Here is a 27,586-nt window from a genome sequence, read left to right on the forward strand (position 1 = left end):
CCAATGGACTCGGAGGTAAACCCAAAATGAATTTAATAACACGATAACTGGGTCCCACATTCTCTTATGCGGTTATGAGTGACCTGTCACTAAAGAATATCACAGGCTGTTATTATATAACAAACAATATTCGCTATTTATTTCGTCTACAAAATTAAGTCGTATTTTCTGTTATCTTCTTCACCGCTTCTCCTCCAAATCTTCGCCGATCGAATCTCCGATTAACCATGAGCAAAGGCCCAGGACTATTCTCAGATATCGGCAAGAAAGCCAAAGGTAACATCATCATCATCCTATTGCTGTTGAAATCGCGCAATTATTTGCGTGCATTTTATGGAATATGCTGCGTCCTGGTTCCTTGATTCGTAGTGTTAGGGTTCTTAGATTTTCATTCTGGTTTGGGTTGATGATTTCGATGTTTCCGATTCGTGTATAGATCTGTTGACGAGAGACTACACCTCCGATCACAAATTCAGTATCTCCACTTACAGTGCCTCCGGCGTGGTACGTATCTTATCAACACTATTCTCAGATTTTCCTTCTTTTTCAATTTCGATTGCGTGGTTAGGTATCTTGACTATCAACGAGTATGGTTCTGAGTTTATTCTCCCATCACTGTTTTTTATGTGATAAGTTATCACTGATAACGTTCTCTGTCGTCTGCATTTAAGAGTATTTGTTGCCCCTTTTTTTGTGATAAATGAGTGAGAACATCAGCTTTGACTTTGGAGAATTTATTCATTGTTCAATTGTTTTTGTTGTTCTTCTGACTAGTGATTGTGTGGAAAATCATCTAGCATTGGATATATCTGTGTGCTTTGTTGTTGTAGGCACTTACGTCTACTGCTCTCAAGAAAGGAGGCGTGCATGCTGCTGATGTTACCACTCAATACAAGTACAAGAATGCTGTCTTCGATGTCAAAATCCACACTGATTCTACTGTTAGTGGTTTCAGTATTTCATCCAGTAAACACTACTTAGTAATCCGTGTTTCACCTAATATCTTCGTTCTTTGCTTGGCAGATTTTGACAACAGTCACATTCACCGAGATTCTCCCATCAACCAAAGCCATCGTCTCCTTCAAAGTCCCTGACAACAGTTCTGGCAAGGTTAACAGAAAAAAGAGAACTCTTTTTGTGTATGCCTTTCAGTTGTTTTTGAGATTGACTCCATCAACTTATGAATTCTATTAACAGCTCGAGGTCCAATACTTCCACGACCACGCAGCAGTTACCGCTACTGCAGCTTTGAAGCAGAACCCATTGATCGACATAACAGCCACTCTAGGTACACCTGTCATCTCATTTGGTGCTGAAGCTGGATACGACACTTCCTCCAAAACTTTCACCAAGTATAACGCTGGAATCAGCGTCACCAAACCAGATGCATGCGCTTCCATTATATTGTAAGCAGAATCTCAAAAGTGATTAGTAGCTACGCCTTTGTGTGGTTCTGGTCTGAATTTTTTTTATTCTCAGGGGAGACAAAGGAGACTCGATCAAAGCATCTTACCTTCACCACCTCGACGAATCCAAGAGAAGTGCAGCAGTTGGTGAGGTTTACAGGAAGTTCTCGACCAATGAAAACACGATAACTGTTGGTGGGTTATATGCGATTGATCACTCGACTTCGGTGAAAGCTAAGCTCAACAACCATGGCACGCTCGGTGCTCTACTTCAGCACGAGGTCTTGCCCAAGTCACTAGTGACTGTTTCCAGTGAGATAGACACTAAGGCGTTAGACAAGCATCCAAGGTTTGGTCTTTCACTCGCTCTCAAACCTTGAGAGAACACACACAGAAACATGAGATGAGTCTCCGAACCATTTTTCTATTCTCTCATTTGTGAACCTCTGGTTTTGCTTTTACATGAATAAGTAGTTCCGCAGTGAAATGGACGGTTAATTCTTTTACTAATATGGTTCTTCTTTTGACATTTTTACTTAGCAATTTTCTTGGTATATTTTCACATTCAAACAAGACAAGTTCGTTAGGATATTTCTTTTTAGTCGCTGCGGCAATTTTCTTGGTATATTTGCTCGCTGCGATTTTGAAAGTGAATTAAACTACTTAAACTAGAGGTGGAAGCAAGCAAAATAGCCTAGTTGTATCTCCCGTGCTAATTAGGATAATACAAGCATGAATAAATCCACACATTAATTATACTTGTATGATATCATCAGTAGTTGATAAGGTTTATCATCTCTTAATTAATAAAACAAAACCTGCCAAATCCCAGTTGGTGTGAGTATCTCTTTATTGGATATGGATTAGGATTAGGATTAGGATTAGGTGAATCAGACAACGCCCAACGATGTCATCAGGCCCCCTAAGAGAGAGTGCGTCTTTAAAACTCATGGCTTACCACTCAGCACCCACAAGCAAATAAACAACACATTTTTCTTCATTTTAAAAAGTAAAATAAAAATAACCGACTGATTTAAACATGGTTCGCTGTCAACGTCGAGCCCTGTTCAATTGAATCGTTGAATCTCTCGTTGCCGTACTCTGTTTCTTTCTTTCTTTCTTTCGTGCGAATTACTTTGATTCATGGATGTTGCGGCGGTGGCGAGATGTGCCGGAAGGTGCTATGTTTCTCCGGCGTTCGGAGAGTCGCGGAATCTGAGACCATCGTTGTCTGATTCCCGGAGCTTGGAGCCCGCCGGATTGAAGTTTCGCGGGAAAAGTCAACGGAGACTGAGCTTCTTCCGTCGGATCATGGCGACAGACGAGTCGATTTCTGCGCGGCCAGGTATGATCCATCTCTTAATATCTTACGAGCCTTTTTGCTTTGGTGATGTCAAAATGCATCTGAATGGATCAACCTGACTAGGTGAAACGCAGCAAATCAACGGAAACGTCGTCTGGCATGCTTGTCCCATCACTAAATCCGATAGACAAGAACTGATTAAGCAAAAGGGATGTGTCATTTGGATTACTGGCTTAAGTGGCTCAGGTTTGATTGTAATTGATCTCTTCAAGTGCGTGCAGCTTGAGGTGTTTCTACTTGATTCTGTTCAGATCTTTTCTTTTCCAGGGAAAAGTAGTCTGGCGTGTGCTCTTAGCCGAGCTTTGTACAACCGTGGAAAGCTCTCATATATACTTGATGGTGACAATGTTAGACATGGTTTAAACAGCGATCTTAGTTTCAAAGCAGAAGATCGAGCTGAAAACATTAGAAGAGTTGGTGAAGTGGCCAGATTGTTTGCAGATGCTGGAATCATCTGTATTGCTAGTCTCATCTCTCCTTACCGAAAGGAACGAGCTGCTTGTCGTGCATTGCTACCACTAGGAGATTTCATTGAGGTTTTTTTTTTTGTAAAATTCATAAATGTGAATCGAGAATTAACATGAAAACTTAACCCTATGATGTCTTGTAAAGGTGTTCATGGATGTGCCACTCCACGTCTGTGAAGCTAGAGACCCAAAGGGCTTATACAAGCGTGCACGCGCTGGGGAAATCAAAGGTAAACTTAACCCAACTTGTTTTATCTTCTTTAGCCAACCCATACACCGTCATGATCCAACCCATATGCTAATTATAAAATGTTTCTTCTTCTCCCGAAACTATTTCTTCTACAGGTTTCACAGGAATAGATGACCCTTACGAACCACCTTTGGATTGCGAGGTTCGTATATAATCATATATTATATCCTCTTTATTATTGTTTTTTTTATATATTCTGAATCATTGGCCTGCTACTACTATGATGTGCAGATTGTGATACAAAACAACAGAGACGAGAATTCATCTTCATCTCTTTCGGAAATGGCGGAGATTGTTGTGACCTACTTAGACCAGAATGGATACCTCAAGCCGTCGTAGAGAATCACGCTCCACGAAGTCACATAAGGATATGTACAAACATCTCTTGTAATATTCTGAACAGCCTTAATCTCATGTATAATCATTGTTTGGATGCGAGAATAAAACCATGACGTACTATAAACCGTTCGGACGTGACCAAATAGTCAAATTGATTGATGAATGTTGAGAGAAAATGAGACGTGCGAGTTGGCGCCAAATCTCCGAGTGAAAAAGCGGTTATCAATGGTTTAGGGCTTAAATTAGTCGGCCCAAATATTAAAATCAGGCCCATTAATAGAACCAGGTGAGATGCTATTTGGGCCGAATCGAGCTCTACGGCGGCGACTGTTTTGTCTATAAACAATAGGCGGTGGCGGAAGGAAAGGAGTCGGTCTCAGATCCCAAATCGGAACGTCAGGGGGTTTCAATCGAACTTTAAACCTATCATCAGCTCGTGTCGAAGAGAAAGAAGATGGGGAAGAAGCAGCACAGCAAGGATCGGATGTTCATAACGAAGACGGAGTGGGCAACGGAATGGGGAGGCGCTAAATCCAAAGAGAATCGCACTCCTTTCAAGAGCCTTCCTTTCTACTGCTGCGCGTATGTAAATTGCTTGCTTTCCACCAACTCTATATAAATGATCGTTTGCAAGTTTGGATTCAAATCTCAGGCTTACGTTTCTGCCGTTCGAGGATCCTGTGTGTACAACCGACGGCAGCGTTTTCGAGCTAACGTGAGTTGATTCTTACTCTTTTAAAGCTTACCTGCTTGATTTTGAATTTAATTTTTGTCTTTTGGGTGAGAATTGCAGAACGATAGTGCCTTACATTAGGAAGTTCGGTAAACATCCAGTTACAGGAGCGCCTTTGGAAGGAGATGATCTTATTCCTCTCGTCTTTCACAAGAACTCTGAAGGTTTCTTTTTTCTTTTTTGTTGCTTTCTTGTCATCCTAATCTGTAGAATAGTTCTTACAATGCTGAATCGTTGCCTTCCTATTGTAGGAGAGTTTCATTGTCCTGTTCTCAACAAAGTCTTCACTGAGTTTACTCATATTGTTGCTGTTAAGACCACCGGAAACGTATTCTGCTACGAGGTTTGTTTGTCTTTTTTCTTACCTTGAAACTTGCTCAAGAGTGTTATTAGTGATTCTTATAGTTGTATTTGTAAATATTTAGGCAATCAAAGAGTTGAATATCAAAACCAAGAATTGGAAGGAGCTTTTAACAGAGGAACCATTCACAAGGGCTGACCTTATAACTATTCAAGTACTACTAAATCTATTCACTCAATCTCTCTGCTTGAAGCTTTTTGCAATGGTTTAATGTTGTAACATCAAATTTACTTTTTTCTTTATTATGTTTTGTAGAATCCTAATGCAGTTGACAGTAAGATAACTGTGGAATTTGATCACGTTAAAAACGGCCTTAAGCTTGAAGATGAAGGTTTGAATTGATGCACAAAGCTCTATCTTATCCCAATCCATGTTTTTATTTAGTTGGTTATGACTCTATTCTCTTGTGTTTTTTTTTTCCGAAAACAGAATTGAAGAAGATGAACTCAGACCCGGCTTATAACATAAACGCCTCTGGAGATATCAAGCATATGCTTGCAGATCTTGGAACTGACAAGGCCAAGGAGATTGCTTTACACGGTGGAGGTGGAAACAAGGCACGTAATGAAAGAGCCGCTGCTATTGCTGCCATTCTTGAGTCGAGGTCGAAAATCAAAGAGAGTTCTAAAGCAGACGAACCTAAGCAGACTTACAGCGTTGTGGATGCCGCATCCGCTTCGGTTCATGGAAGAAGTGCTGCTGCAGCTAAAGCTGGGTCCAGTGATAAAACAGCTGCAAGAATAGCTATGCATATGTCTGGAGACAGAGCACCTATAAATACTAAAATGGTTAGTTTCTTGTACTCAATAATCTCGGTTTTGAGATTTGTGTGTCGTTAAAATGTTTTTTTTTTTTGGTTCAGGTGAAGAGCCGTTACTCTTCAGGTGCTGCTTCTCGTTCTTTCACTTCCACTGCGTTTACACCTGTAACCGAAAACGATTTTGAACTAATCAAAGTCGAGAAGAACCCAAAGAAGAAAGGGTATGTTCAGTTTCGCACAACACATGGAGATTTGAACATTGAGCTCCACTGCGATATAGCTCCTAGAGCATGTGAGAATTTCATCACCCTTTGTGAACGCGGGTACTACAATGGAGTAGCCTTTCACAGAAGCATCAGGTAATAATATATTGGAGATCTGTTTTGTTTTGAGATGCTTTCTTGTGTTAATATTGATTAACATAAGGGTGTTCTTTTTGTACCTTATTCTACGGTAGGAACTTCATGATTCAAGGTGGCGATCCAACTGGCACAGGAAAAGGAGGTGAATCCATTTGGGGGAAGCCATTCAAAGACGAGCCAAACTCGAAGCTGCTCCACTCGGGAAGAGGCGTGGTTAGTATGGCTAACAGTGGTCCTCACACGAATGGTTCTCAGTTTTTCATCTTATACAAATCAGCAACCCATTTGAACTACAAGCACACAGTGTTTGGTGGAGTTGTTGGTGGTTTGTCAACACTAGCAGCAATGGAGAGTGTACCTGTGGATGAAACCGACCGTCCTCTTGTAAGTTTCAAGTAAACTCTTTTTACTTGAATAACAGCATTCTAAGTTTCAGCCTTTTGAGACAAGTGTTTTTGGAATATCTGCAGGAGGAGATTAAGATAATTGAGGCAAATGTGTTTGTAAATCCATACACAGAACCTGATGAAGAGGAAGAAGAGAAAGAGAAAGCTGAGAAGGAGAAGAACGAAGACAAAGACATTGTTAGTATCACCCCTTCCACTATATACAGTCTCTCGTCTTTCTCTTTGCTTTCAACCTGTCTGATAAGATTATATATATATACATTTGTGATTTATCAGGAGAAGGTCGGGTCGTGGTACAGCAACCCAGGATCAGGTACAGCAGAAGGTGGAGCCGGTACTGGTGGCGTCGGGAAATACTTGAAACCTAAGAGTAATGCAGCCACTAAGGACACTAGTGGTGCCACAGACTCTGATATTGCAGCCACTGGAGTGTCTAAGAAAAGGAAAACAACTTCTGCTTCAGCCTCCACAGGGTTTAAAGATTTCTCTGGCTGGTAGGTGAAGAAAAACACTCTCTACCAACTTTGTAAAACTGTTCACTTGTCTTTTGATAGAGCCCAAACCACAAATGAATTGTTGTATGTGAATCTTTGATGATCAAAAGCTGAAGGTGGAGTGAAATATTTCTTAAAAATTACTTCCTCTGATTTTAAAATATGTATATTATAGACTTTTCACATATATTAAGAAAACTCATTAAATATACATTGTTTTTTGTGAATAACAATTTTTCATAATTTTTAGCCAATAGAAATTCAATAAATGCCATTAATTTTTTTGAAACTTACAATTTTTCATAAAATCATACATTGAAAAGGTAAAAAATAAATTTTTTTGAAACAAATTTTTTTTCCAGAACATACATCTTTTAGTAACAGAAGGAGTATTATATAATCCTCACACTAGATTGTCTATCATATAATAATATAATATATACATATATAAATATTGGATTAGTTAAGTTAACCAAATAATTCAATTAACAAATAGTGGAGTTGTGGTCAAGGTAAGGAGTCAAATCAGATGACACGAGCATACAAATTATTATTTTTGTTTAAAGGATTTGGGAACATTTCCAACGTAAAAATGAAACACCCCTAAATCCCAAGACAATTCGATTGGGGTGGTAGATTTGATCCACGCAAAACGTACGTTCTCTACTAAATTATCTTACTTTGAATGTCAACATTTGACATTAATATTTTATTTGGAATTATTTTCTTTTAGCTTTTGCAGCATTTGTTAACACCTGACCAAAATTTTCTGCTCAAATCCGTGAACATGGAAGATAAACCAGTAACAACCACCACTTGTTGAGAAACTACAACACTATCAACCACCTGTTTCAGAAACAAAATCGAGACACTAACACTATCAAACCATCTCATGCTGTAAAAGCTAATTTCGAAAGCACACAACTGGACAATAACAAAGAGAAGATGGTTCCACTCACTAAACCAAGAACCCTGTTGATCCTTCTTGGTATCATGAAAGCTTCCTCTCAAACATAGTCAACCACTTTCACCCGTCATCAAAATGTTCAAGCTAGGCGTAAGCTTTCGGAGATAAGTTATAAATAGGACACTAACGAGAAGACGATATAAAGAAGACAAAGCACACTAACGAGAAGAGGATAAAGAACAACCATGTACGAGCAATCCAATTTGGCTTATAAAGAAAGAGACATGAGGACGCAAAGATAGTTCACCATTTATTCATCAGGGGCTTAAATTACAAGACCCCAAAACACACAAACCATAAGACGCTTATAACGAACGAGACATGAGGACGCAAAGAGAGTTCATCATTTATTCATCAGGGGCTTGCTTTACAAGACCCCAAAACACACAAACCATAAGATCAAAAGAAAACCACCAGATAGTAAACAGAGACACTGACGTTTGATACCACACAGGATAAGAGTTCTAAAAGCCACCACGGAGACGAAGGACCAGGTGAAGGGTAGACTCCTTCTGGATGTTGTAATCGGCCAAGGTGCGACCATCCTCGAGCTGCTTTCCAGCAAAGATGAGACGCTGCTGATCCGGAGGGATGCCTTCCTTGTCTTGAATCTTGGCCTTGACATTGTCAATGGTGTCGGAGCTCTCCACCTCAAGCGTGATCGTCTTGCCGGTCAATGTCTTAACGAAAATCTGCATCCCACCACGAAGCCTGAGCACCAAGTGGAGAGTTGACTCCTTCTGGATGTTGTAGTCCGCCAAAGTACGACCATCCTCGAGCTGTTTGCCAGCGAAGATGAGACGCTGCTGGTCTGGAGGGATGCCTTCCTTGTCTTGGATCTTGGCCTTCACGTTATCAATAGTGTCCGAACTCTCAACCTCCAATGTGATGGTCTTGCCGGTAAGGGTCTTGACAAATATCTGCATACCTCCACGTAGACGTAAGACCAGGTGAAGCGTAGACTCTTTCTGGATGTTGTAGTCAGCTAGAGTCCTTCCATCCTCCAACTGCTTGCCGGCAAAGATCAACCTCTGCTGGTCCGGTGGGATTCCCTCCTTATCCTGGATCTTGGCCTTGACATTATCAATAGTGTCAGAGCTCTCCACCTCCAAAGTGATAGTCTTTCCGGTCAAAGTCTTGACGAAGATCTGCATGCCTCCGCGTAGACGCAAGACCAAGTGGAGCGTAGACTCCTTCTGGATATTGTAATCAGCCAAGGTCCTGCCGTCTTCCAACTGCTTTCCGGCGAAGATGAGCCTCTGCTGATCCGGTGGGATTCCCTCCTTATCCTGGATCTTGGCTTTAACGTTGTCGATGGTGTCAGAGCTCTCCACCTCCAAAGTGATAGTCTTTCCGGTCAACGTCTTGACGAAAATCTGCATGCCTCCACGTAGACGCAAGACCAAGTGGAGCGTAGACTCCTTTTGGATGTTGTAGTCGGCCAAAGTCCTGCCGTCTTCAAGCTGCTTTCCGGCGAAGATGAGCCTCTGCTGATCCGGAGGAATGCCTTCCTTGTCCTGAATCTTGGCTTTAACGTTGTCGATGGTGTCAGAGCTTTCAACCTCAAGGGTGATGGTCTTTCCGGTGAGGGTTTTCACAAAGATCTGCATCTGAAAATTCAAAACAATTAAGATCAGTAATCAATTCCGAAAATAATAACTATATAAATCGAATCGTCAATGATCCATTCAGATAAAATTCCAAAGAGCAATCACAGTTACACGAATCGATACAGAATCTAGACGAAAATCACAGATCGACGATTAACAACAGAGATCCACGACAATCAATAATCAAATCGGCCAAACACTAATCAGATCCTACCAAGAAGCTGACTCTAGATCGACAAAGCAAACAACAGATCCAAGCTTAACAACGCAGATGAACACACGAGACGAATCGAAGAAGAGATCACGCGACGAATCAAATTAACAAACAGCGAACAACTGGCGATTCGAAACGAAACAACTAATAGTAGAAGAGATCACGAGACTCACCTTGATCGAAACTTGCGATTGCGAGAGAGGATTGAGAAGATTGTTTTTTGATTATATCGAATTCGAGACCTAATTTGTGAAAGAGATGAGGTCTCCAAGTTTTGATTTATAGAGAGGGATGAAGCCGACTAGGTCACGAGAGATGTAAGGCGGCCAAGCAATAACCAATAAGACGTGGACACGTATTGTAAGGTGACGTGTATATTGCCTTCATTTTAGGTGATGGAAAAGTATTTGTGCTTTAAAAAAAAAGAAAAAACCAATGAGCCGTGTGCCGGCCAACAACCGTATATATTTTAACGCCGTTTCTTTCTGACCCGTTGATAACCACAATTTCTAACGGCCTTACGATTCTTTTCTTTAAATCAACGGTGGAGCTGAAACTGAAAGTATCAATAATTGTGAACCTTGGGTGGTCCACTCTGTCCAAGCCTATCTCGTCTTTTCTGGAAATTCGACTTTATTTTCGTTCCTTTCCTATTTTTTTTAATTCAAGTTGGCTTTTAATTCTGAATTTACATTTTTCGGAAAATAAAGTAATGCTTTTGTGTTTGTAGTAGAATTGGATATTTTGCATTATTTGCATCGGATAATGTTTCTGTATCAACTTGGTAAGAGGGTCTACAGTTTATGGATCGGTAAATTGGTTTAATATTATTATAATTATTGAATGGAACTCGTTTTGGCCCGGCCCATTTACCCAATATTTTGATCCATACTCGAGTTAACATTACTGACGACAAAGTTTGAACAACACTGAAAATGTTCAAAAGCTGAATCTGAGTAAAACATTTCTTAGAAATTATTATATAACCTTCACAATGGTTTGTATGAAAATGGCCTAATCTATAAAATAAATCAACAACAAAGACTCGATCGGTAAAAACAAATGTTTAGCTGTCTGTTTGCCTGTTCTAAGGTAAATGCCATTTACTGTGCCAGTATATAGACACTCTCGACCACATTGGGAACCCGAAACTGGACTCCAGAGGCTGATCAGCCGGTCCTCCTACCACTAACGGTAACCACACGTATCTCGAATCCCGCAGATCAGCAGGATTCCACCTATCCGCCATGAAGATAAACGCACCAGGAACACCAGGCAAAGGAAACACATACGTGCTCTGCGCAAAGAAGGTTGTTAACCGGAAAACTTTATTACCACCGACGCAGGGGTTCCCCAACTTCTCCCATGGACCCATTATCGACTCAGCCGCATGAGCCAGGGCCTCATTAGGCGCCCAGCCAGTGCACCAAGAAGTGATCATGTAATAAGTACTCTCATGCTTGAAGAGAGCAGGAGCTTCCCTGTGCTGTCCAACCATAACTGTCTTCATAACCGGCGTCACATCTAGGTAGTCTTCTGTCAAGGGTCCGATATGAAGCACACTGTTGACCTCAGAAGAATAAAACAGGTAAGCAACACCGTCGTCGTCTTTGAAGACAGTCATGTCTCGACTATCGAACCCGTGCGGACGTTTGCTGTATAGATACTGAAACGGACCTGTTGGGTTATCGCTGATGGCTACACCAACAGAAGCTTTAGTGTAGTTAGCGTCGTCGATATGCATCCACATGACATACTTGCCAGTCTTGTCGTTGTAGATCACTTTGGGCCGCTCAAGGACATTAGATTTATGCAGATCGTGAGTCTTGTTTGTGTCTTCAGCTCCGAGTACAATGCCTTCGTTTTTCCATGTCCATAAGTCCTTTGAAGAGTAACAACCTACCCCTATAATATCAACCTGAAGACAAGATTCAAATCTAATTTTACCCAAAAGAGTAAATGCAAATAGGCACTACTTACTCTAGCTGGTCCTTTCTTGTGAGCATGGTAGGTTGGTCCATCTTTATATTCACCGTACCAATAGTAAATGTTAGATTTGTCATCGTGCAGAATCCCTCCGCCGTGAGCTTGAATTGGGTTACCTTCCGTGTCCAACCAAATTTTCCCGGGGGAGTAATGAAACGCATCGTCGCCCATGTCCTTGGTTGGACCAAAGGATGCGGTTCTGATGTCGGGAAAGAAGAGATGTCTGATGGGTGACTTGTCGTCGAGGAACTCTTCAGCCAAGGGGATGGGTTTCCTAGATCTCCGTTTGCCTGTACGAGGAGAGCGCTTCCTAGGTGGAGGTAATCTCAAGATCTCTTCTTCGACTCTAACAAGCTCATGGAGAGCAGAAGGGTTTAGTAGTTGTAAGTGATGAGAAGGAGGTTGGTGTTGTTGATCATCAATGTTATTATCTTTTCTGGTGTAGAGAGAGATGAGATGAGTGACGAGTAAGAATCCCACAACGGTCCATACTATAGTAAGCAGTGAATGTCTGCAACCTCCTCCTGCATCATTGCAAAGAACGTTAGGTTTCTAAATTGACTTTTGTTTCATCCTTGTAGAGTTTAATGGAAGATATTTTAAATCAAATCTAGGAAGATAGTATGACTTTTCAGTTCTAGATTTCAGATCCCAAAGTTACGCACAAGGAGACTAAAAGTGTTCGAAAGGACGGAATGGTCGGAAAGCTTACCTGAGAACCCCCGGAGGTGACCGAGAGAAGCCGAATTTCCCGGCATCTATCTCCGAAAGCAAAACAAAAGATCTGAATAATTCTCTCAGATGGAATCCAAAGCTAAGATTGTTGAGAAAGATACCAAAAAGGTTGGGTAAGAGTGAAGTCTTAGTTGAGAAGGATCTATCAAGCTTCTTTGATGATTCCGACGTGCGAACGAAGAAGACGACAGTGATGATTCAGCTCCTCTTCTCCTCCGATTCAACTCTTCTTCTTTTCTCCGAGATTTTTGTTCTCCTTCCTATTTAAATAATTTAAATATATATATGTGTGGTGGGAGTGATTAACAAGTGAAATAATCTCTGTTATCACTTATCAGTATGAGTATATAAGCTATTTATCTCTAATGCAATTCTTTTCCTTTTCTATTTACTGTGTCATTTAAGGATATAATCCCATTTAACTTAACAATATAATAATTTCAATAGCTTTGTTATCTACTCTAAGCTAAATATTAGTATTTTATATAATTCATGCACATGAGATGTGGATCTCGAGTTGAGTGGTTGACAAATTCGTTTTCCACCTTTCTTCAACTATACTAAAATAAAACTCAACTCGTTTCCAAATGATATATGGATGTAGACATGATACTTGTTGAGTCGCACTTATTACAAATGTCATATTTACATTTCTTCATAAAAATTCTCATATTTTTCACTGGTGAGCAAAAGCTTTGAATAAGCAACAAGTGCTGTACCTCCGTTAACGATGTTATCGATTCTTTAGAAGTTTCTATTACATCTTTTCCTGCCTTGTCTATGTTTTCTTTCATCTCCTCTGCTATGTTCTTCTCATTATGCTATCCAGAGGTGGCTTATTCTTTTATAACCCATTAAATGGGCCATCACTAGTTGGGCTTAATGCCCATAACAAAAGCCCATCTATATACGGCTCTCCATCCTTTTTTTTTTTTTTTGGGCCAACACGGCTCTCCATCCATTATTGCCTAAAAACGGCGCGTAAAAGTACAGCTTCCAATCCCACCAACTCCACCGCCAATTTCGCCTGGAATCGCCGGTTACCAGCTAATCATTAGTTCATGGTTAACACGCGCCTCCTTCCCGCGAGTGGTGGTGTGATTCTGCACATTTCTTTTGTTTTCTTACCCTCGAGCTTTCTAGTATTATTCTTCTTCCGAACTTCTCTTTGTCCCATCGAATCTTTCTTCTCATTGGCTGAAACACAAAATTTAATATTTACAAAATAGCGCCATGATTTTCGCTCTGTCACACACACCTTCATTTCCCCTAATCTAATCAGAGCCGTTAATCACACGACTCAGAAGGACCTACGCAGATTCAACGGTCCAGATCTCGTGGATTCCAATTTTAATTTAAGAGAAAAAAAAAAGAAATCTTCGACGAGATAAGCAGCCCAAGAGCGCAAGAAGGCCTGAAAAAGGAAAGAGAGGAGGGAGAGAAGCTTCCATTTGACCCACCATAGAGATCCCGTGGAGGAGAATTTCTACCAGACCGATCTGTCGCCTCTTGTCTTTCTCGGACAACTTTTGAGTATCCTAAATCTTAACTATGGGTTTGTGGGATGCTTTTCTCAATTGGCTTCGCAGGTTAGTTCCTATTTCAATTTCCATTTTATTGTTGTTCATGGGATTGTGATTTGGACTGTTTCTCTTCCGTATTTATGTTCAATGTCAGGAAAAAATAATCCAACTTTCTTTAGCCGAATTCAATTATAATCTGTGATTAATTACTAGGACGAAATTAGGGCTTCTAGCGGAATTAATTTTGATTCATATGTGATTGATTTCGTTGTTGAGAGAGTACCAAAAGAGAAAAAAAGTCTGTAGCTTTTTTTTTTAATCTTTTGATTTGGTCTTCAAGTCTGCGTTTATATTTTGGTAATCAAGTTTAGGTTTAGTTACTATGGACAAATACATTTGGGAATCCATCTTGGAGTTCAATTAGTAGTAGATAAAAGATTTCTTCACGAAGAGAAAAGTGAATAGCTTTGTGAGTAATGAGGATGTAGTACAAATACTCCTGTGGACTAACTGCTTTTGTTTTCTTAGGGAAAATCTCTTCTTCTTTTTTCCCATCACAGTTGACTCAATATGTCATTTTGCAGCCTCTTCTTCAAGCAAGAAATGGAGCTTTCATTGATAGGACTTCAAAATGCAGGAAAGACATCACTTGTTAACGTCGTTGCTGTAAGCACGCTCTTTCCCTACAAAGTACAAACTGTCTTGCTCTTTATGTTTCTTAATCCCTATTGATGGATGGTTTCCCTCTTTGTTCAGACCGGTGGATACAGTGAAGACATGATTCCTACGGTGGGTTACACTTCTCCCCTATTGATGTTTTAAGTAACGAAACGTTTGCTCCGCTTTTGTAAAAAGAAGTTTGTTCTACTCCTTTCAGGTTGGGTTCAACATGAGGAAAGTGACAAAAGGAAGTGTCACAATCAAACTCTGGGATCTCGGTGGTCAGCCTAGGTTCCGCAGCATGTGGGAACGCTACTGCCGTTCTGTTTCCGCCATTGTGTAAGAATCCATCTTTTTCACTATTTTGGAGGTTTTTCAAATGACTAAAAACTCTTTGGCTCTTGCTCCTGATTATGACTCCAGGTATGTAGTCGATGCTGCTGATCCTGACAACCTTAGTGTCTCGAAAAGCGAACTCCATGATTTGTTGAGCAAGACGTCGCTTAGTGGTATCCCTCTTCTAGTCCTCGGTAACAAAATCGACAAGCCTGGTGCTCTGTCCAAAGATGACTTAACCGAGGAAATGTAAGTCCCCTCACACCCAAACATACAACAATTGCATTGCCTCTTTACTTCGATTCTGAAGATGTTTTTTTTCTCCATTGTTTGCACAGGGGGCTCAAGTCTCTCACAGATAGAGAAGTCTGTTGCTTCATGATATCATGCAAGAACTCTACCAACATTGACCAAGTGATTGATTGGCTTGTAAAGCACTCCAAGTCTGCAAGCTAAACATATATTTTCTCAGTCTTTCTGTGTGTGTTGCTCCTTTGATGGTGGAAGAAGACAATTTTATTTCTTTTGTTTTAAATCATGTGAGAAACAAGACTTTGTCTTTGTTTTTATCGTCTTTCTTTCTTCTGTATATTAGTCTTGATTGGTTTTCTTCTTCTTATGCAACAAATTTCATCTTCCTTCAGGGTTGAATTTGAAAGAATTGAAACATAATGGCGTAATTCGTAAATTTCAATAAATATCAGACCAAAAACGGAGATTTTTTAAAATAAAAAAAATAGAGATAGGATAAAGCTAAACTATACGCTTCACTTGCTAGTATCCTCGCAAGCAATGGACGCATCGGTGGTGAGATTCTCCCAATCTCCGGCAAGATTGCCGCCGGAATTCGAACCGGATATGGAGAAAATCAAACGGAGGCTCCTCAAGTACGATGTCGACCCCACCCCTAAAATCCTTAAAACCCTCCGAAAGAAGGAAATTCAAAAGCACAACCGGAGAACCAAGCGCCTAACCGAGTCCAATTCCGAGACGGTGTACACGGAGGCGCAGAGACGGACTATGGAGGAAGAGGCTCACTTCGAAACACTACGGCGGGAATACAAGCAATTCACGAGGAGAGTTTCGGGAAATAGGAGGGGAGAAGACGGCGAAAGGAGTTTGATAGTTGGGAATCCATGGGAGGGAATCGAGAGGGTGAGGCTGAAGGAGCTCGTCGGCGATGTACGGAGAGAGGAGGTCAGCGGCGGGAAACTGAGGAAAGAGAATCTGAAAGAGCTGAAGAAGATACTGGAGCAGGATCTCCGCTGGGTTCTCGAGGACGACGTTGATGACGTGGAAGAGTATGATTTGGCGGCTCGAAACGACGACGTGGGAGGATTTGATCCTGCGAAACGGTGGCGAAACGAAGGAGAAGCAGTGCGCGTTCTCGTTGACAGGTAATATGATAATTTCATGGGTCATTATCGATGGCCACGTGTCCCAAGTAACAGCTGAGACGAAACTAATATTACAAGTTTAGGATTAGCTTTGATTCATGACTAAATTATTGTTTAATTGTTTGATTATTTGCAATTAGGTTGAGTAGTAGAGAAATAACTGAGAAGCATTGGAAGTTTGTGAGGATGATGAATCAGTCAGGGCTTCAGTTCAATGAAGATCAAATGCTTAAGATTGTTGATAGATTAGGACGCAAAAGGAGCTGGAAACAAGCTCTAGCTGTTGTTCATTGGGTCTATTCCGATAAGAAGCGTAAACATCTTAGGAGCAGGTGATTAGTTCCCTATGTTCTTTCATTGATTTCATGGACTATTATTTATGACCATCGTTTCTGAGATTATAAACCTTTTACTAGGTTTGTATACACCAAGCTTTTGTCTGTTCTTGGGTTTGCAAGGAGGCACGAGGAAGCTCTCCAGATATTTAATCTGATGCTCGTAAGTAACTTCTGGTTTGTGTTAATTACAGTAAGCAATTTTCGTTGGGTTAACTCTCATCCATTAGTCAATATAGGGTGATCGCCAGTTGTATCCTGATATGGCGGCATACCACAGTGTTGCCGTGACGCTTGGGCAAGCTGGTTTTTTGAAAGAGTTGCTCAAAGTAATCGAGCGCATGAGGCAGAAACCAACTAAGCTTATTAAGACTTTGCGCCAAAAGAACTGGGATCCTGTGCTTGAACCTGACGTGGTTGTGTACAATGCTGTAAGTGAGCTTTTGCGAATAATGAAACTTTTATGGAACAAAATCACTATTTTCTAATTGCGGCCTGGCTTTAACCGGTTACCCAGATTTTGAACGCTTGTGTTCCATCACGCCAATGGAAGGCTGTTTCATGGGTATTTATCGAGTTGAGAAAAAACGGTCTGAGGCCTAATGGAGCTACCTATGGACTTGCTATGGAGGTAATGTTTTTGCTTTCCAACCGAAACTAAACCTTCTAGATGTGTTTTGAGTTGGATGCGTTGTAATTGTTACAGGTTATGTTGGAGTCAGGGAAGTATGATCGTGTTTACGAATTCTTTAGGAAGATGAAAAGCAGTGGCGAAGCTCCAAAAGCAATTACGTACAAGGGTAGCTACTGGTTCTCTCTGTAATTTTGGGTTTTTGTTCTTGTTTTTGGTGTTTATAAGGTAATATGATTCTCAGTTCTTGTACGAGCTCTCTGGAGAGAAAACAAAATCGAGGAAGCTGTTGAAGCAGTTAGAGATATGGAACAAAAGGGAGTCATAGGAACGGGTTCAGTTTACTATGAACTGGCATGCTGTCTCTGCAACAACGGACGCTGGCGTGAAGCAATGCTCGAGGCAAGTTCTCCCTCATAGTTTAATAACCCTTTCTGCTAATCAGAAAACCTCTGGGGTATTAATCTTCTTCAGAACGCATTTAATAATGCAGGTTGGGAGGATGAAAAGGCTTGAAAACTGCAAACCCCTCGAGATTACCTTCACAGGACTCATAGCGGCTTCATTGAACGGTGGTCATGTTGATGATTGCGTGGCTATATTCCAGTATATGAAAGATAAATGCGATCCCAACATAGGAACCGTGAACACGATGCTTAGAGTGTACGGAAGGAACGATATGTTTATCGAAGCCAAAGAGCTGTTTGAAGAGATCGTCAGAGAAAAAGAGTCTCATCTGGTCCCAGACGAGTATACATACAGCTTCATGCTCGAAGCTTCAGCTAGATCGCTTCAGTGGGAGTACTTCGAGCATGTGTATCAGACGATGATTCTTTCCGGGTATCAAATTGATCAAACGAAACACGTACCGATGCTTATAGAAGCATCAAGAGCTGGGAAGGTAACGAATCATCATTACATAGTTAACATTTTTCAATTAGTGTATATGGAAGCATGATCTATGTAATTTTTTGTTTGTAAATGCAGTGGAGTCTTCTAGAGCATGCCTTCGATGCAATTCTTGAAGATGGAGAGATCCCTCACCCATTGTTCTTCACCGAAATGTTGTGTCATGCGGCAGCTAAAGGCGATTACCAAAGAGCAATCACACTGATCAACACCATGGCTCTCGCTTCGTTCCAGATCAGTGAAGAAGAATGGGGTGATCTTTTCGAGGAGAATCAAGACTGGATTACTCAGGAGAATCTACAGCAGCTCTCTGATTACATCCTTGACTGTGATTATGCAAGTGAACCAACGGTCTCAAACCTCTCAAAGTCATTGAAGTCTCTATGTGGGTCGTCTTCTTCAACACAACCATTGTTAGCCATTGATGTGACAAATCAAAGTCTCAGCAAGAAACCGGAGGAAGGTTTGCTTCTTCATGATACAGCAATGGAAGAGGAGACTGATACGAAAGGTGAAGCTTGGGAATTTACAGAGACTGAACTTGAGACGTTGGGTCTAGAAGAACTAGAGATCGATGATGATGAATCCAGTGATTCTGATACACTTTCTGTTTATGACATTCTGAAAGAATGGGAAGAGAGTAGTGAAAAAGATAGTTAAAATGCTTGTAAATTTTTCAAAAATCTTAATTTACTTTCTTATTCATCTCCTTCAAACCAGCTTGTAGATCATCCACAAACAGAAAAAGATAGTCTCAGGTTTTTACAGAATCTCAGAGTTATGAACATTCACATGATCAAACTGCGGATTTACACTGCTACTAACCAAAACAAAAGAAAGGTATTGAAAACTTTCAAACTCTGCAGGTGATGAGATACCGCCTGATTGGTAATAATATCTATATATATAGGGGCTTGCTCTGTTATAGAACTTTCCCATGATGCCTTCTCTTGCTTTAATGTTTTACCAAGTATGATTACGGATCCTCAACTTCAAAGCTTTCACGGCTGCCTTTGCATATATCTGAGCAGCTTCAGCTTCGGCTTCTGCTCTTTCTGCCTCTTTTGCTGCTTCTTCTGCCTCTGTGATTGCAAACTCTGCTTCCGCAACTGCTCTTGCAGCAGCTTCTGCAGCGTCTAGAGATGTCATGCCTTTTATCATAAACATCTCTCCGTCTGCCTCGGGACTTGGTGAGTCTTTTTTGTTGTTTCCTTCCAACAAGAGTTGAGGAGACTTGTGTCTTGCTCCAACGCAAGTAAAATTAGTAGAAAACCTGTACTTGTGCTTTATCTGAAATAAGAACAAGAGGATGCAATGTAGATTTAGGATAATCATGAGTTATTTGTATTTTAGTTATCTAGTTTATTTTGATAGTTATCTTAATTTGTTAGTATTATCTTCAAGGCTTTTAAATAGTTTTAGTATTATTTGCCTAGAGCTGTATAGCTTTTGTTAAACAATAGTATCCTCATTCCGCTACATGAGTAAGCACTTGAAAATGCTGAGAGTGCAATGAAGTGTTTGTAATCATGAAATCTTGTATCAAAAGTTGTTGTTGTGTGATACCTTAACTAATGGTCCATTCGATGACAAGTGCTTTAATCTTACTGCCACGTTTCTTTTCATATTCGGCGGAGTCTTGAAATTCTCCTGAAATTTTTACAGATAAGTTTACGACAAAACCTCAAAAAGAAACATTAGATTCACAATGCTCTAGGCGTTACCTCTATATACATAAAGATGGATGTTCGGTCAGAACCGCGTGGTTCCTTCAAGTTAGTAATTGCCTCCAAGATAATCCTGTCCAAACTACAAGAACAGATACTAGGTCAATATCTTAAAAACTTCGAACAAATATTAAAATCTTTATGTGGTGCATCCACGAACTAAACCTTGTAATTGATCTCTTTGAGGCATGAGTTTGTGGCGATCCAGCACCAGAACCTCCAGGCGATGTTGGATTTGTCCGTTCTTGGCCATTAGCCAAAGGGACAATGCTAAGAGGTGTAGTGTTGTTGTTATCATCCTGTTTAGGAGCCGGTAAATTCCTTCTAAGTGCAAGTTTAGCCTTCTTCCTTGAACCCCATAACGCAGTCACACTTATATTTCTCCACTTGTCCTGTTGAAATATTAAAACTAGTTCAAAACAAGCAATCACAAACTCAAAGAAAACCCATCATTAATATCTTGTTTTCTGAGGTGTAAAGGTTGTACCTTGAGATCAACATTTGAGCGAGACTTGAGAACAGAACTAAACTGAGGATCGGAGAGAATAGTACGCCACTTGCCAGTGCCATGTTTAAGAACTCCAGCTTTAAGGGCAGCTTCTTCTTCCGGTGTCCACTTCTGCTTTGGGGCACCCATCCACACTTCTCAAGAAACTAAAGTTTTTTCTAATAAGTTGAAATTCTCCTCTTCTATTTTCTTCTGTCAAGAGATGAAAACACTATTAGAATCTGCGAAATGGCTTACAAATTACAAGGATTAATTCTATGGAGCTAGACAACGTCTAAGTCTATTTGTTGAACATTTTTACTGTAAGTTCTTAGACCGTAGAGGAATCTGATCAATGTAAATTTGAGATTTGTGAATAATTTTACCAATTTTTTTCTAATAAACTTTTAGAGCAACAAGCACAACAATCTTATCCAGCAAAAAAAAAACATTCAGATATAAATAAAAAAAAGTGTCAGAGAATATTAGATAAAGCGATAAAGCCCAATGCTCTCAGTTCAACAAATCAAATCAACGAGAGTAGTAGACCAAAACAGGATCAAGTCCCATGTTTTGTCCCAGTGATTTCACCCAAAAACAACAAAGACAACGTCGAAAATCTAACATGAATTACGCTAACAATCTCATACATCATAAGCGAAATCACCCAATAGAAAGGTAGATCATCTATCAAAACCAAATGCAACGATCGTAGGAAACGGAAACACAGAGAACATAATTGAGGAGAAGAAGAAGCATCCTACCTCATCAAACAAGAACCAAAAGAGAGAGTTTTTTAAGGAGACACTTGATGATGAAAGCTAATTCTTCATGTACATGTTTCATGGATCAAATGTGAATCTTCTTAAAAATTTCGGTGAAACGAACGAAACGAAGAAGACAAAGACCAGAGACTAACCACAAGGAACAACAACATCCATAGATAATGAAGGGAAAAAAAAAAAAAAATGGAGCTTTCCTTTGTATCCAAATTACACATCAACACCCTTTTTTAAAAGTAGCCCCTTATTTCTCAATATTCATCAATTTGCCTCTGAGTTATATCATATTACAAGATAACCCAATATTATATAAAACTATTTCAAACAAATACTATGATTTTACAGCATATAGCTATATTTTATACCTTTTTGTGAAAAAATATATTAGGACATTTTTGCACAGAGAATTGCAGAATAATAGGTGGGGTGGGGTTAAACTTGTGTAATTAATAACTTGATGAAAATTAGAGTAATATAGAAAACTTGTAAGGGCTGAAATTAAAAATAAAAATACCCCTTAATTTTTTAACGATTCCCCCTTCTTCTGGCCTCTCTACGAGATTTGTTTCGAGATCTCAACATTTGTAGGTGACGATGGCGCTTCGTGCTACTCAATCGACTGCTCGTATAGCGGCACGCGTGGGTCGGACTTTCTCAACAGACGCGGTGGTGGAGTCGGATTGCAAGCGTGGCGAGATCGGCAAGGTGTCCGGAATCCCAGAGGAGCATCTCGCACGAAAGGTATTCTTTTTTGTGAATTGATTTTTAGGAATTAGGGTTGAGGTAGATGATGAGTCTTTTGACTTGGTATGAATCGATTATATTTGCAGGTGATAATATATTCGCCTGCTAGAACAGCGACCCAGCAAGGATCTGGGAAACTTGGGAAATGGAAGATCAACTTCGTCTCCACCCTCAAGTATCCTTTCTTCTTTCCAATCTCTCTTAGTGTATAGTGGTATTTGGCTCATTTGTGGATTCACCTAGATCTCCTCTTCGATATGAGTCTTATGATTAGTGTTGTCCAATCACTTTTAATAGCTTCTGGTGTCACTAGTTATTTGGCCTTTGATGTGTTTTGTGTAGGTGGGAGAATCCATTGATGGGGTGGACTTCTACGGGTGACCCTTATGCCAATGTTGGTGACTCCGCTCTTGGTTTTGATTCTGAGCTAGCTGCCAAGTCCTTTGCTGATCGTCATGGCTGGGACTTTGTGGTAATGTTTCTTTCCTTCTTTGTTACAATACATTCATTCACATTTATATTAAAACTGTGTAATGATTCCGTTCTATGTATATACTTAAAAATGCACATCTTTGATTTGACTCATGGCAGGTCAAGGCGCCCAAAACACCCTTATTGAAGGTTAGTATCTATCTAATCCCACTTAATCTCTTCAATCTAACACCCTCCCTATCTGTTTAAGTCTCCGTAACCCTTGGATCTTAAAAGATTGGATTTTCTTGTCTCTACGATTAGTGATATTAAGGCCTTGTGTTGCTTCGTCAGTTCTGGCGTTCTGCCTTAGACATAGAATCGGACAGTGATTTGTTTGTTAAATCATCATCATACGGCTTATCAAGCGAATGCATAACATGTCTAAACAATATAGAGTTATAATTTAGATAACGATCGTCTCTTTGTCTCTCTGATTCATTCTGTTTGACGATTTTCACCTAATCTCATGATACCATAACTGCAGGCCAAGTCTTACTCTGACAACTTCAAGTGGAAAGGCAAACCTCAACTAGAGAACTGATCTCCTTCTTCTTCCATTTCTCGAACAAAAGGAGAAGCCCCCACTTGATTGATATAAAGAAAGGCTCTCTCATGTTTTATTCGCTATTTACCATGTGTGAGCTTTTTTTCTAAACTATTATCCATGGTTGGATTCTCTTCTTTTTTTTTTTTTTTTAATTCCTTATAACAATAATATGATGATGATGACAAACAGTTCTTTGGTATTTCATCAAATCTTTATGGTCAAATATGCTGATCTACTTCTCAATAGTTTCGATGTCATGCAAGTGAATGCGAGATATGGTCATAGTCGAGTCAATAATCCATAAGATACAAACGTTCAAAAGACAAATTCGAAACGAAAGAAGATAAACAACGGAACACAAGTCTTGTCTTTTTCATTGCATGTAATAGAAAAAGAAATCGTTGAACTGAATAAATTCTCCGATCAGAAACAAGCATCCAGGAGACAGCAACAGCAGAGCGCAGCCAGACTGTGATTTCATATGTAATAAAACAGAGAGCACAACATATTAACACTACTGGATCAAGAACTAAAATAATAATAACAGTAGTAATAAACAAGATGGGATCAAGAACATACCATCCTTCGAGCATACCAGCTTGTTGCTTTTGCTGGGGAGCTTGAGAGTACTGCGGTGGAGGATAACCTTGAGCAGGGTATCCCTGAGCATATCCTGGCTGTGGATAACCGGCGGGAGGATAGCCAGCCGGAGGATAACCGTCCTTAGGAGGATACCCTTTAAACAGGAATTTCAAAAGCACATTAAAACCAGCAGAGAAGAAGCTAAAACAGAATATCAAAGATCAAAGAAACTAAAAAACAGAATATTACCTTGGGGAGGAGGAGCACCGACAGGATGTTCTTGATTATACATCTTTTAGTTCTTCTAGCTTTTTGAGTTCTTTTTAGTGTTTTGAGTTCTTTCTCTTCTCTTCTCCTTTTAAGCAATCTCTGTTTCTTTCCTTTATAGCGAAGTTAAGACGGTGAGAAATAATTTTTTTTATTTTGTTCTTCCTTTTTTCTAATTGATTAGTGTGATACAAAAAAGAAGAAAACTAGAGAAAATATTCTAAAAACGTGTTTCTTGCATCATAAAGTTTAGGTCCGTTAAATATTTCTTTCATATTCTGTTTAATTTTAACACTAAACAGCAGTATTCATCATATGCTTTTCAAAAAGCAAACTATGTACAAAGCTACATAAAAATATTTACTTCTACTATTAAAATAATTAAACATCACTTATTTTTGGGTTGATCATGTTTCAACTTAAATCATCATCTCTTTTCCTAACATAAGGAGAAAGGCAAATTTAATAGAATCTCCTCGTTTGAATAAAAATAGTTGATGAGATATTATAATTCGAAAAAGATAAAACTTTTATCCACCCACATGCTAGTCCACATTCCCATGACATCAATAATCTTATTATATAATATTAATATCCATAATATATGATTCACCATCCATCGTAAAAAAGTAGAAGAACCCATTAAAAGAAACAATGCTCGTTGCATTGTCTACACACAAAAATGATACACAGCCTAAATAAAGAACCCATTAGCATCGTTACAACAAATCGTGACAACATCTTCCACACCAAAGCTAAAACACTAACAAAAGTCATAAAAGAAGAAAGCAACTTTTGCCTACAAGAAGAGCTCTCTCTACAAGAGTTCTCTCTCTGTTTCTAAACGGTTTGAAAACTTTAAACCGGCTTGGTTCAGGACCAACGCAGCCATTTCCGTGGCCGGTTTGTGCTACCGGACTCTTTTCTTGGAGTCACATTGATCCTATCCGCATTTGCTGCTGCCCAACTGCTAAAACCAGGTGAAGAAACCAATTCTCTAACCGCCTTTGTCGTGCTTTCCTCTGTGAGCTTCTTCCACTCTTCTTTTGATAGTTTGCTCCTTTCAGGAGTTTTATGGAAAGAGGAAGGGAAAGTATCTGATTCAGACGGTGGAGATTGTCGCATCCCACTGATGCCTGAAAAAGAAACGTTAAACAAAAAGCTTATTTATTGGTTTCATTTTACGTTTGAGATAATGTTATTTAAGAGAGATCAGAAATCAACCTCCTGATGGAGAAGCAAAAGTAACACGGTTGTGAAATTCAGAAGCATCATGACTCTTTTGCACGAAGTCATGGAGATATCCAGGGATGGTTGGTACTTCAGCATAACGAATTGCCTCCCAGATTCCTATCAGTAAATTCAATGGAATCCTGCGCCAAAAGAACACAACTTGAGAATTCAATACTGTGTGAACTTTCAGAGATACGGAAGCTAACACTAACAAAAAGAGAGTCTAGTTTGTCAAAGAAAACGGTTAAAATAGATTGGTCACGACTCACTCATATAAGCGTAGTATGAACTTCAATCTGCTGATCTTCTTTAAACTCGCTGATATCAGAATTACAGATATCAGCGCTCCTCCAGCAAGCAAAGGATCAACAGAGCTCTGTAAACAAGAGATCATATTGTTAAAGGATGATTTTCGGTTTGGTTAAAAAGAAAATGTATAGTTGTGATGGACACTGTAAAATAACCTGAAGAATCAAAACAGCAGCAATGATCCGGATAGACCAAGAAACAAAGAGTGATGTGCTCATGTCAATGGAGCCATCTTCGGTTAGAACCAGTTTCCTCACAGTCCAAAATCCAAAAAAAGCTCCAGCTAAAGATAGAAACACCCCGGCAAATATGGCTACCTGCAAAAACCATCACACGGAAACAAACAAAAAAAATCATCAGTACAAGTTTGAAAGGGGATATTCTTAACCAGCACATATTGACACTATCAAAACTTACATACAGGGGTGTACATATCTTCATCGATTCCCATCTCAGTTAGCAGGCTTTGAAATAAACCAGGAATGTAGCGTAGAAGGAAACCACCTAAACCAAGCTGGCCGAAAGAAGAAGGTGTGTTAGGTACAACAATGAGGTTGGAGAAAATGGGAAGCACAATGAAAAGGTAAATCATTTAGAAATCACCACCCACCAGGGTTGAGTATATGAACAATGCAAACGAGCTCCGACCAGTTGGTAATAGCTTCATTCCCTGTGTACAGATCAGATTACAAAAGCTGAGTTCGGAAGTGAATACCTCTCTTTAATATATAATAAGTTAACACAGCAAGATAAGGCTACCTGAAAGAGAACAAGCAGCACAACAAGCATAATACCAACAGCCATGGCACTGCTGTAGTAAAACGCTAACGATTGGCTCAGCACCGAAGCCGAAGCCAACAAAACCGCACCAAGTATCAAGAACACTATGCGATACATGGAAAACTCTGCAAAGCCGAAAACATAGTTGATAAATAAGAAAGTAGAAACAATTGCTAAACCAAAAGAAGAGAGAAAGATCTATACCTTCTACAGCAGACAGTTCCAAAGTGACCTTTGCTGAGCTAATAGATCTTACGTCAATGACTTTGTGGTCAAAGGGCGACATCGTCTGAACCCATGAACCCTTAGAGACTTTCTCCCACCGACTTGGAGGGCACATCCCAATTGCACGCGACAAATTCCTACAAATCAGTGAATCATACATTGTTATCATCTCAACCAAGGAACTTACAGAAACTGGTGATTAACAATACCCAGAAGTAAGCAATCAGACCTGTGGAAGCAAACATCAAAGTTACTTGCTTTCCCAGCGGTTGATGCGTTAAGTATCAACTTCAACGAATGTGCGTACTTGTCCATGTGTTTAAACCTTCGAAGTCCATTGATATGTATCCTCTGACATAGAGAGGTTCTCTCTGGCTTCAATCCAGGAGAGCCCTTCACCTCTAAACTAGGATTCACTTGAACCGCCCTAGTCTCTCCCACAACTGTCAACACACAGTTTATAGCGAAATCAACCCACACATATTACAAACATTCAATTGTATGTACACCCAAGATTTGTGCAATTTCCACAGAAACCATCAAACCCTAGATTTCTACAATTTCAACCTGCGATTCCACAGACCAAATCGCATTATTAAGAGAAAAGAACTTACCGAACAGAAGTTCATCAGATGAGACAAGAGAGGAGAAAGCAAAGAGATGTAGCAAGATGATTCCGATGACGACGCCGGAGCTTCGGAGAAGACGATAACCACCCATCGATTTCAAGAGGAACGAACGAACGACGATGAAAATAAGGTTTAGTAAAGGCGCGGATTTGAATCAACCATAAAGCCTGATCGTATTTATTGTAATTAGTAAATGGGCCTTTATAAGCCCATCTTGAGCCCATTCCTTCAAAGTGAAACTATGGTTTGATTTGGTACGACTTGCGTCCAATGCGTGATGCTTTGGAATAAGGTTGCTTCGTTAATCAACAAATTAGTACCGGTACCTGTTCGGAAACGCGCTAGGCGCTATTCAGACGGTCGGATTGGACCTAACGCCTAAAGAGAAAATCGAAGATTAATCGAAAATTATGCGGGGCGAAATTTTTAGATTGTTTACTATGTTATAAAACATGTTAATCTTTAATTGTGTATAACATTAATACATTTTCATGTTTAAGATTGTATAAAACATACGAATAGAATATATAAACTTAATATAGTTTAATTTTCAAC

The 27,586-nt window shown here is 39.8% G+C and overlaps 11 protein-coding genes across 13 annotated transcripts; 6 read left to right on the forward strand and 5 right to left on the reverse strand.

Moving 5' to 3' along the window:
* Positions 1 to 38: 38 nt before the first annotated feature.
* Positions 39 to 1,935, forward strand: LOC106443910 (mitochondrial outer membrane protein porin 2). Its single transcript, XM_013885460.3, has 6 exons — positions 39 to 276; positions 437 to 504; positions 831 to 941; positions 1,024 to 1,110; positions 1,198 to 1,406; positions 1,480 to 1,935. Exons 1-6 carry the CDS (start codon positions 228 to 230, stop codon positions 1,784 to 1,786), a joined length of 831 nt encoding a protein of 276 aa, XP_013740914.1. The 5' UTR covers positions 39 to 227; the 3' UTR covers positions 1,787 to 1,935.
* Positions 1,936 to 2,173: 238 nt separating this feature from the next.
* On the forward strand, positions 2,174 to 3,949 carry LOC106443880 (adenylyl-sulfate kinase 4, chloroplastic-like). Its single transcript, XM_048750608.1, has 6 exons — positions 2,174 to 2,751; positions 2,833 to 2,955; positions 3,037 to 3,305; positions 3,382 to 3,466; positions 3,582 to 3,628; positions 3,718 to 3,949. Exons 1-6 carry the CDS (start codon positions 2,550 to 2,552, stop codon positions 3,823 to 3,825), a joined length of 834 nt encoding a protein of 277 aa, XP_048606565.1. The 5' UTR covers positions 2,174 to 2,549; the 3' UTR covers positions 3,826 to 3,949.
* A 106-nt stretch (positions 3,950 to 4,055) lies between these two features.
* Positions 4,056 to 7,081, forward strand: LOC106443796 (peptidyl-prolyl cis-trans isomerase CYP65). The gene is made up of 11 exons (XM_013885355.3): positions 4,056 to 4,407; positions 4,478 to 4,540; positions 4,619 to 4,722; positions 4,810 to 4,901; positions 4,984 to 5,073; positions 5,175 to 5,250; positions 5,349 to 5,707; positions 5,782 to 6,038; positions 6,137 to 6,425; positions 6,512 to 6,625; positions 6,725 to 7,081. Exons 1-11 carry the CDS (start codon positions 4,280 to 4,282, stop codon positions 6,944 to 6,946), a joined length of 1,794 nt encoding a protein of 597 aa, XP_013740809.2. The 5' UTR covers positions 4,056 to 4,279; the 3' UTR covers positions 6,947 to 7,081.
* Positions 7,082 to 8,138: 1,057 nt separating this feature from the next.
* LOC106443858 (polyubiquitin) lies at positions 8,139 to 10,165 on the reverse strand. The gene is made up of 2 exons (XM_013885414.3): positions 9,907 to 10,165; positions 8,139 to 9,519 (listed from the first exon to the last, which is right to left on the reverse strand). Exon 2 carries the CDS (start codon positions 9,517 to 9,519, stop codon positions 8,374 to 8,376), a length of 1,146 nt encoding a protein of 381 aa, XP_013740868.1. The 5' UTR covers positions 9,907 to 10,165; the 3' UTR covers positions 8,139 to 8,373.
* A 521-nt stretch (positions 10,166 to 10,686) lies between these two features.
* On the reverse strand, positions 10,687 to 12,742 carry LOC106443815. 2 transcript variants are annotated; one of them, XM_013885383.3, is made up of 4 exons: positions 12,556 to 12,742; positions 12,432 to 12,477; positions 11,714 to 12,243; positions 10,687 to 11,651 (listed from the first exon to the last, which is right to left on the reverse strand). In XM_013885383.3, the coding sequence occupies exons 2-4, from the start codon at positions 12,475 to 12,477 to the stop codon at positions 10,821 to 10,823; spliced, it is 1,407 nt and encodes a 468-aa protein (XP_013740837.1). In that variant the 5' UTR covers positions 12,556 to 12,742; the 3' UTR covers positions 10,687 to 10,820. The 2 variants fall into 2 exon arrangements, with proteins under 2 accessions (XP_013740837.1, XP_013740829.1); XM_013885375.3 differs by having other exon boundaries at positions 12,432 to 12,481; positions 12,556 to 12,730.
* Positions 12,743 to 13,612: 870 nt separating this feature from the next.
* LOC106443921 (ADP-ribosylation factor-like protein 8b) lies at positions 13,613 to 15,611 on the forward strand. The gene is made up of 6 exons (XM_013885470.3): positions 13,613 to 14,043; positions 14,562 to 14,643; positions 14,734 to 14,766; positions 14,855 to 14,976; positions 15,061 to 15,222; positions 15,312 to 15,611. Exons 1-6 carry the CDS (start codon positions 14,006 to 14,008, stop codon positions 15,427 to 15,429), a joined length of 555 nt encoding a protein of 184 aa, XP_013740924.1. The 5' UTR covers positions 13,613 to 14,005; the 3' UTR covers positions 15,430 to 15,611.
* Positions 15,612 to 15,733: 122 nt separating this feature from the next.
* On the forward strand, positions 15,734 to 19,015 carry LOC106443943 (pentatricopeptide repeat-containing protein At5g67570, chloroplastic-like). Its single transcript, XM_013885490.3, has 9 exons — positions 15,734 to 16,370; positions 16,511 to 16,702; positions 16,787 to 16,868; positions 16,945 to 17,136; positions 17,223 to 17,336; positions 17,412 to 17,505; positions 17,581 to 17,738; positions 17,830 to 18,237; positions 18,324 to 19,015. Exons 1-9 carry the CDS (start codon positions 15,766 to 15,768, stop codon positions 18,903 to 18,905), a joined length of 2,427 nt encoding a protein of 808 aa, XP_013740944.1. The 5' UTR covers positions 15,734 to 15,765; the 3' UTR covers positions 18,906 to 19,015.
* Positions 18,918 to 21,441, reverse strand: LOC106443954 (telomere repeat-binding factor 2). 2 transcript variants are annotated; one of them, XM_013885497.3, is made up of 6 exons: positions 21,224 to 21,441; positions 20,460 to 20,672; positions 20,138 to 20,364; positions 19,970 to 20,054; positions 19,812 to 19,895; positions 18,918 to 19,535 (listed from the first exon to the last, which is right to left on the reverse strand). In XM_013885497.3, exons 2-6 carry the CDS (start codon positions 20,607 to 20,609, stop codon positions 19,209 to 19,211), a joined length of 873 nt encoding a protein of 290 aa, XP_013740951.1. In that variant the 5' UTR covers positions 20,610 to 20,672; positions 21,224 to 21,441; the 3' UTR covers positions 18,918 to 19,208. The 2 variants fall into 2 exon arrangements, with proteins under 2 accessions (XP_013740951.1, XP_013740958.1); XM_013885504.3 differs by having other exon boundaries at positions 20,460 to 20,669; positions 21,224 to 21,427.
* Positions 21,442 to 21,746: 305 nt separating this feature from the next.
* Positions 21,747 to 23,249, forward strand: LOC106443971 (NADH dehydrogenase [ubiquinone] iron-sulfur protein 4, mitochondrial). The gene is made up of 5 exons (XM_013885515.2): positions 21,747 to 21,982; positions 22,072 to 22,160; positions 22,328 to 22,457; positions 22,577 to 22,606; positions 22,944 to 23,249. The coding sequence occupies exons 1-5, from the start codon at positions 21,836 to 21,838 to the stop codon at positions 22,998 to 23,000; spliced, it is 453 nt and encodes a 150-aa protein (XP_013740969.1). The 5' UTR covers positions 21,747 to 21,835; the 3' UTR covers positions 23,001 to 23,249.
* A 33-nt stretch (positions 23,250 to 23,282) lies between these two features.
* On the reverse strand, positions 23,283 to 24,039 carry LOC106443980 (protein CYSTEINE-RICH TRANSMEMBRANE MODULE 13). Its single transcript, XM_013885525.3, has 3 exons — positions 23,838 to 24,039; positions 23,586 to 23,742; positions 23,283 to 23,475 (listed from the first exon to the last, which is right to left on the reverse strand). The coding sequence occupies exons 1-3, from the start codon at positions 23,878 to 23,880 to the stop codon at positions 23,430 to 23,432; spliced, it is 246 nt and encodes an 81-aa protein (XP_013740979.1). The 5' UTR covers positions 23,881 to 24,039; the 3' UTR covers positions 23,283 to 23,429.
* A 435-nt stretch (positions 24,040 to 24,474) lies between these two features.
* BNAC03G48660D lies at positions 24,475 to 27,201 on the reverse strand. Its single transcript, XM_013885535.3, has 10 exons — positions 27,017 to 27,201; positions 26,632 to 26,845; positions 26,382 to 26,539; positions 26,157 to 26,302; positions 26,008 to 26,067; positions 25,819 to 25,911; positions 25,553 to 25,714; positions 25,358 to 25,464; positions 25,080 to 25,228; positions 24,475 to 24,991 (listed from the first exon to the last, which is right to left on the reverse strand). Exons 1-10 carry the CDS (start codon positions 27,120 to 27,122, stop codon positions 24,729 to 24,731), a joined length of 1,458 nt encoding a protein of 485 aa, XP_013740989.1. The 5' UTR covers positions 27,123 to 27,201; the 3' UTR covers positions 24,475 to 24,728.
* Positions 27,202 to 27,586: the final 385 nt, after the last annotated feature.

The sequence above is a fragment of the Brassica napus genome, chromosome C3 (genome assembly GCF_020379485.1).
Source record: "Brassica napus cultivar Da-Ae chromosome C3, Da-Ae, whole genome shotgun sequence".
NCBI classification, from domain to species: Eukaryota; Viridiplantae; Streptophyta; class Magnoliopsida; order Brassicales; family Brassicaceae; genus Brassica; species Brassica napus.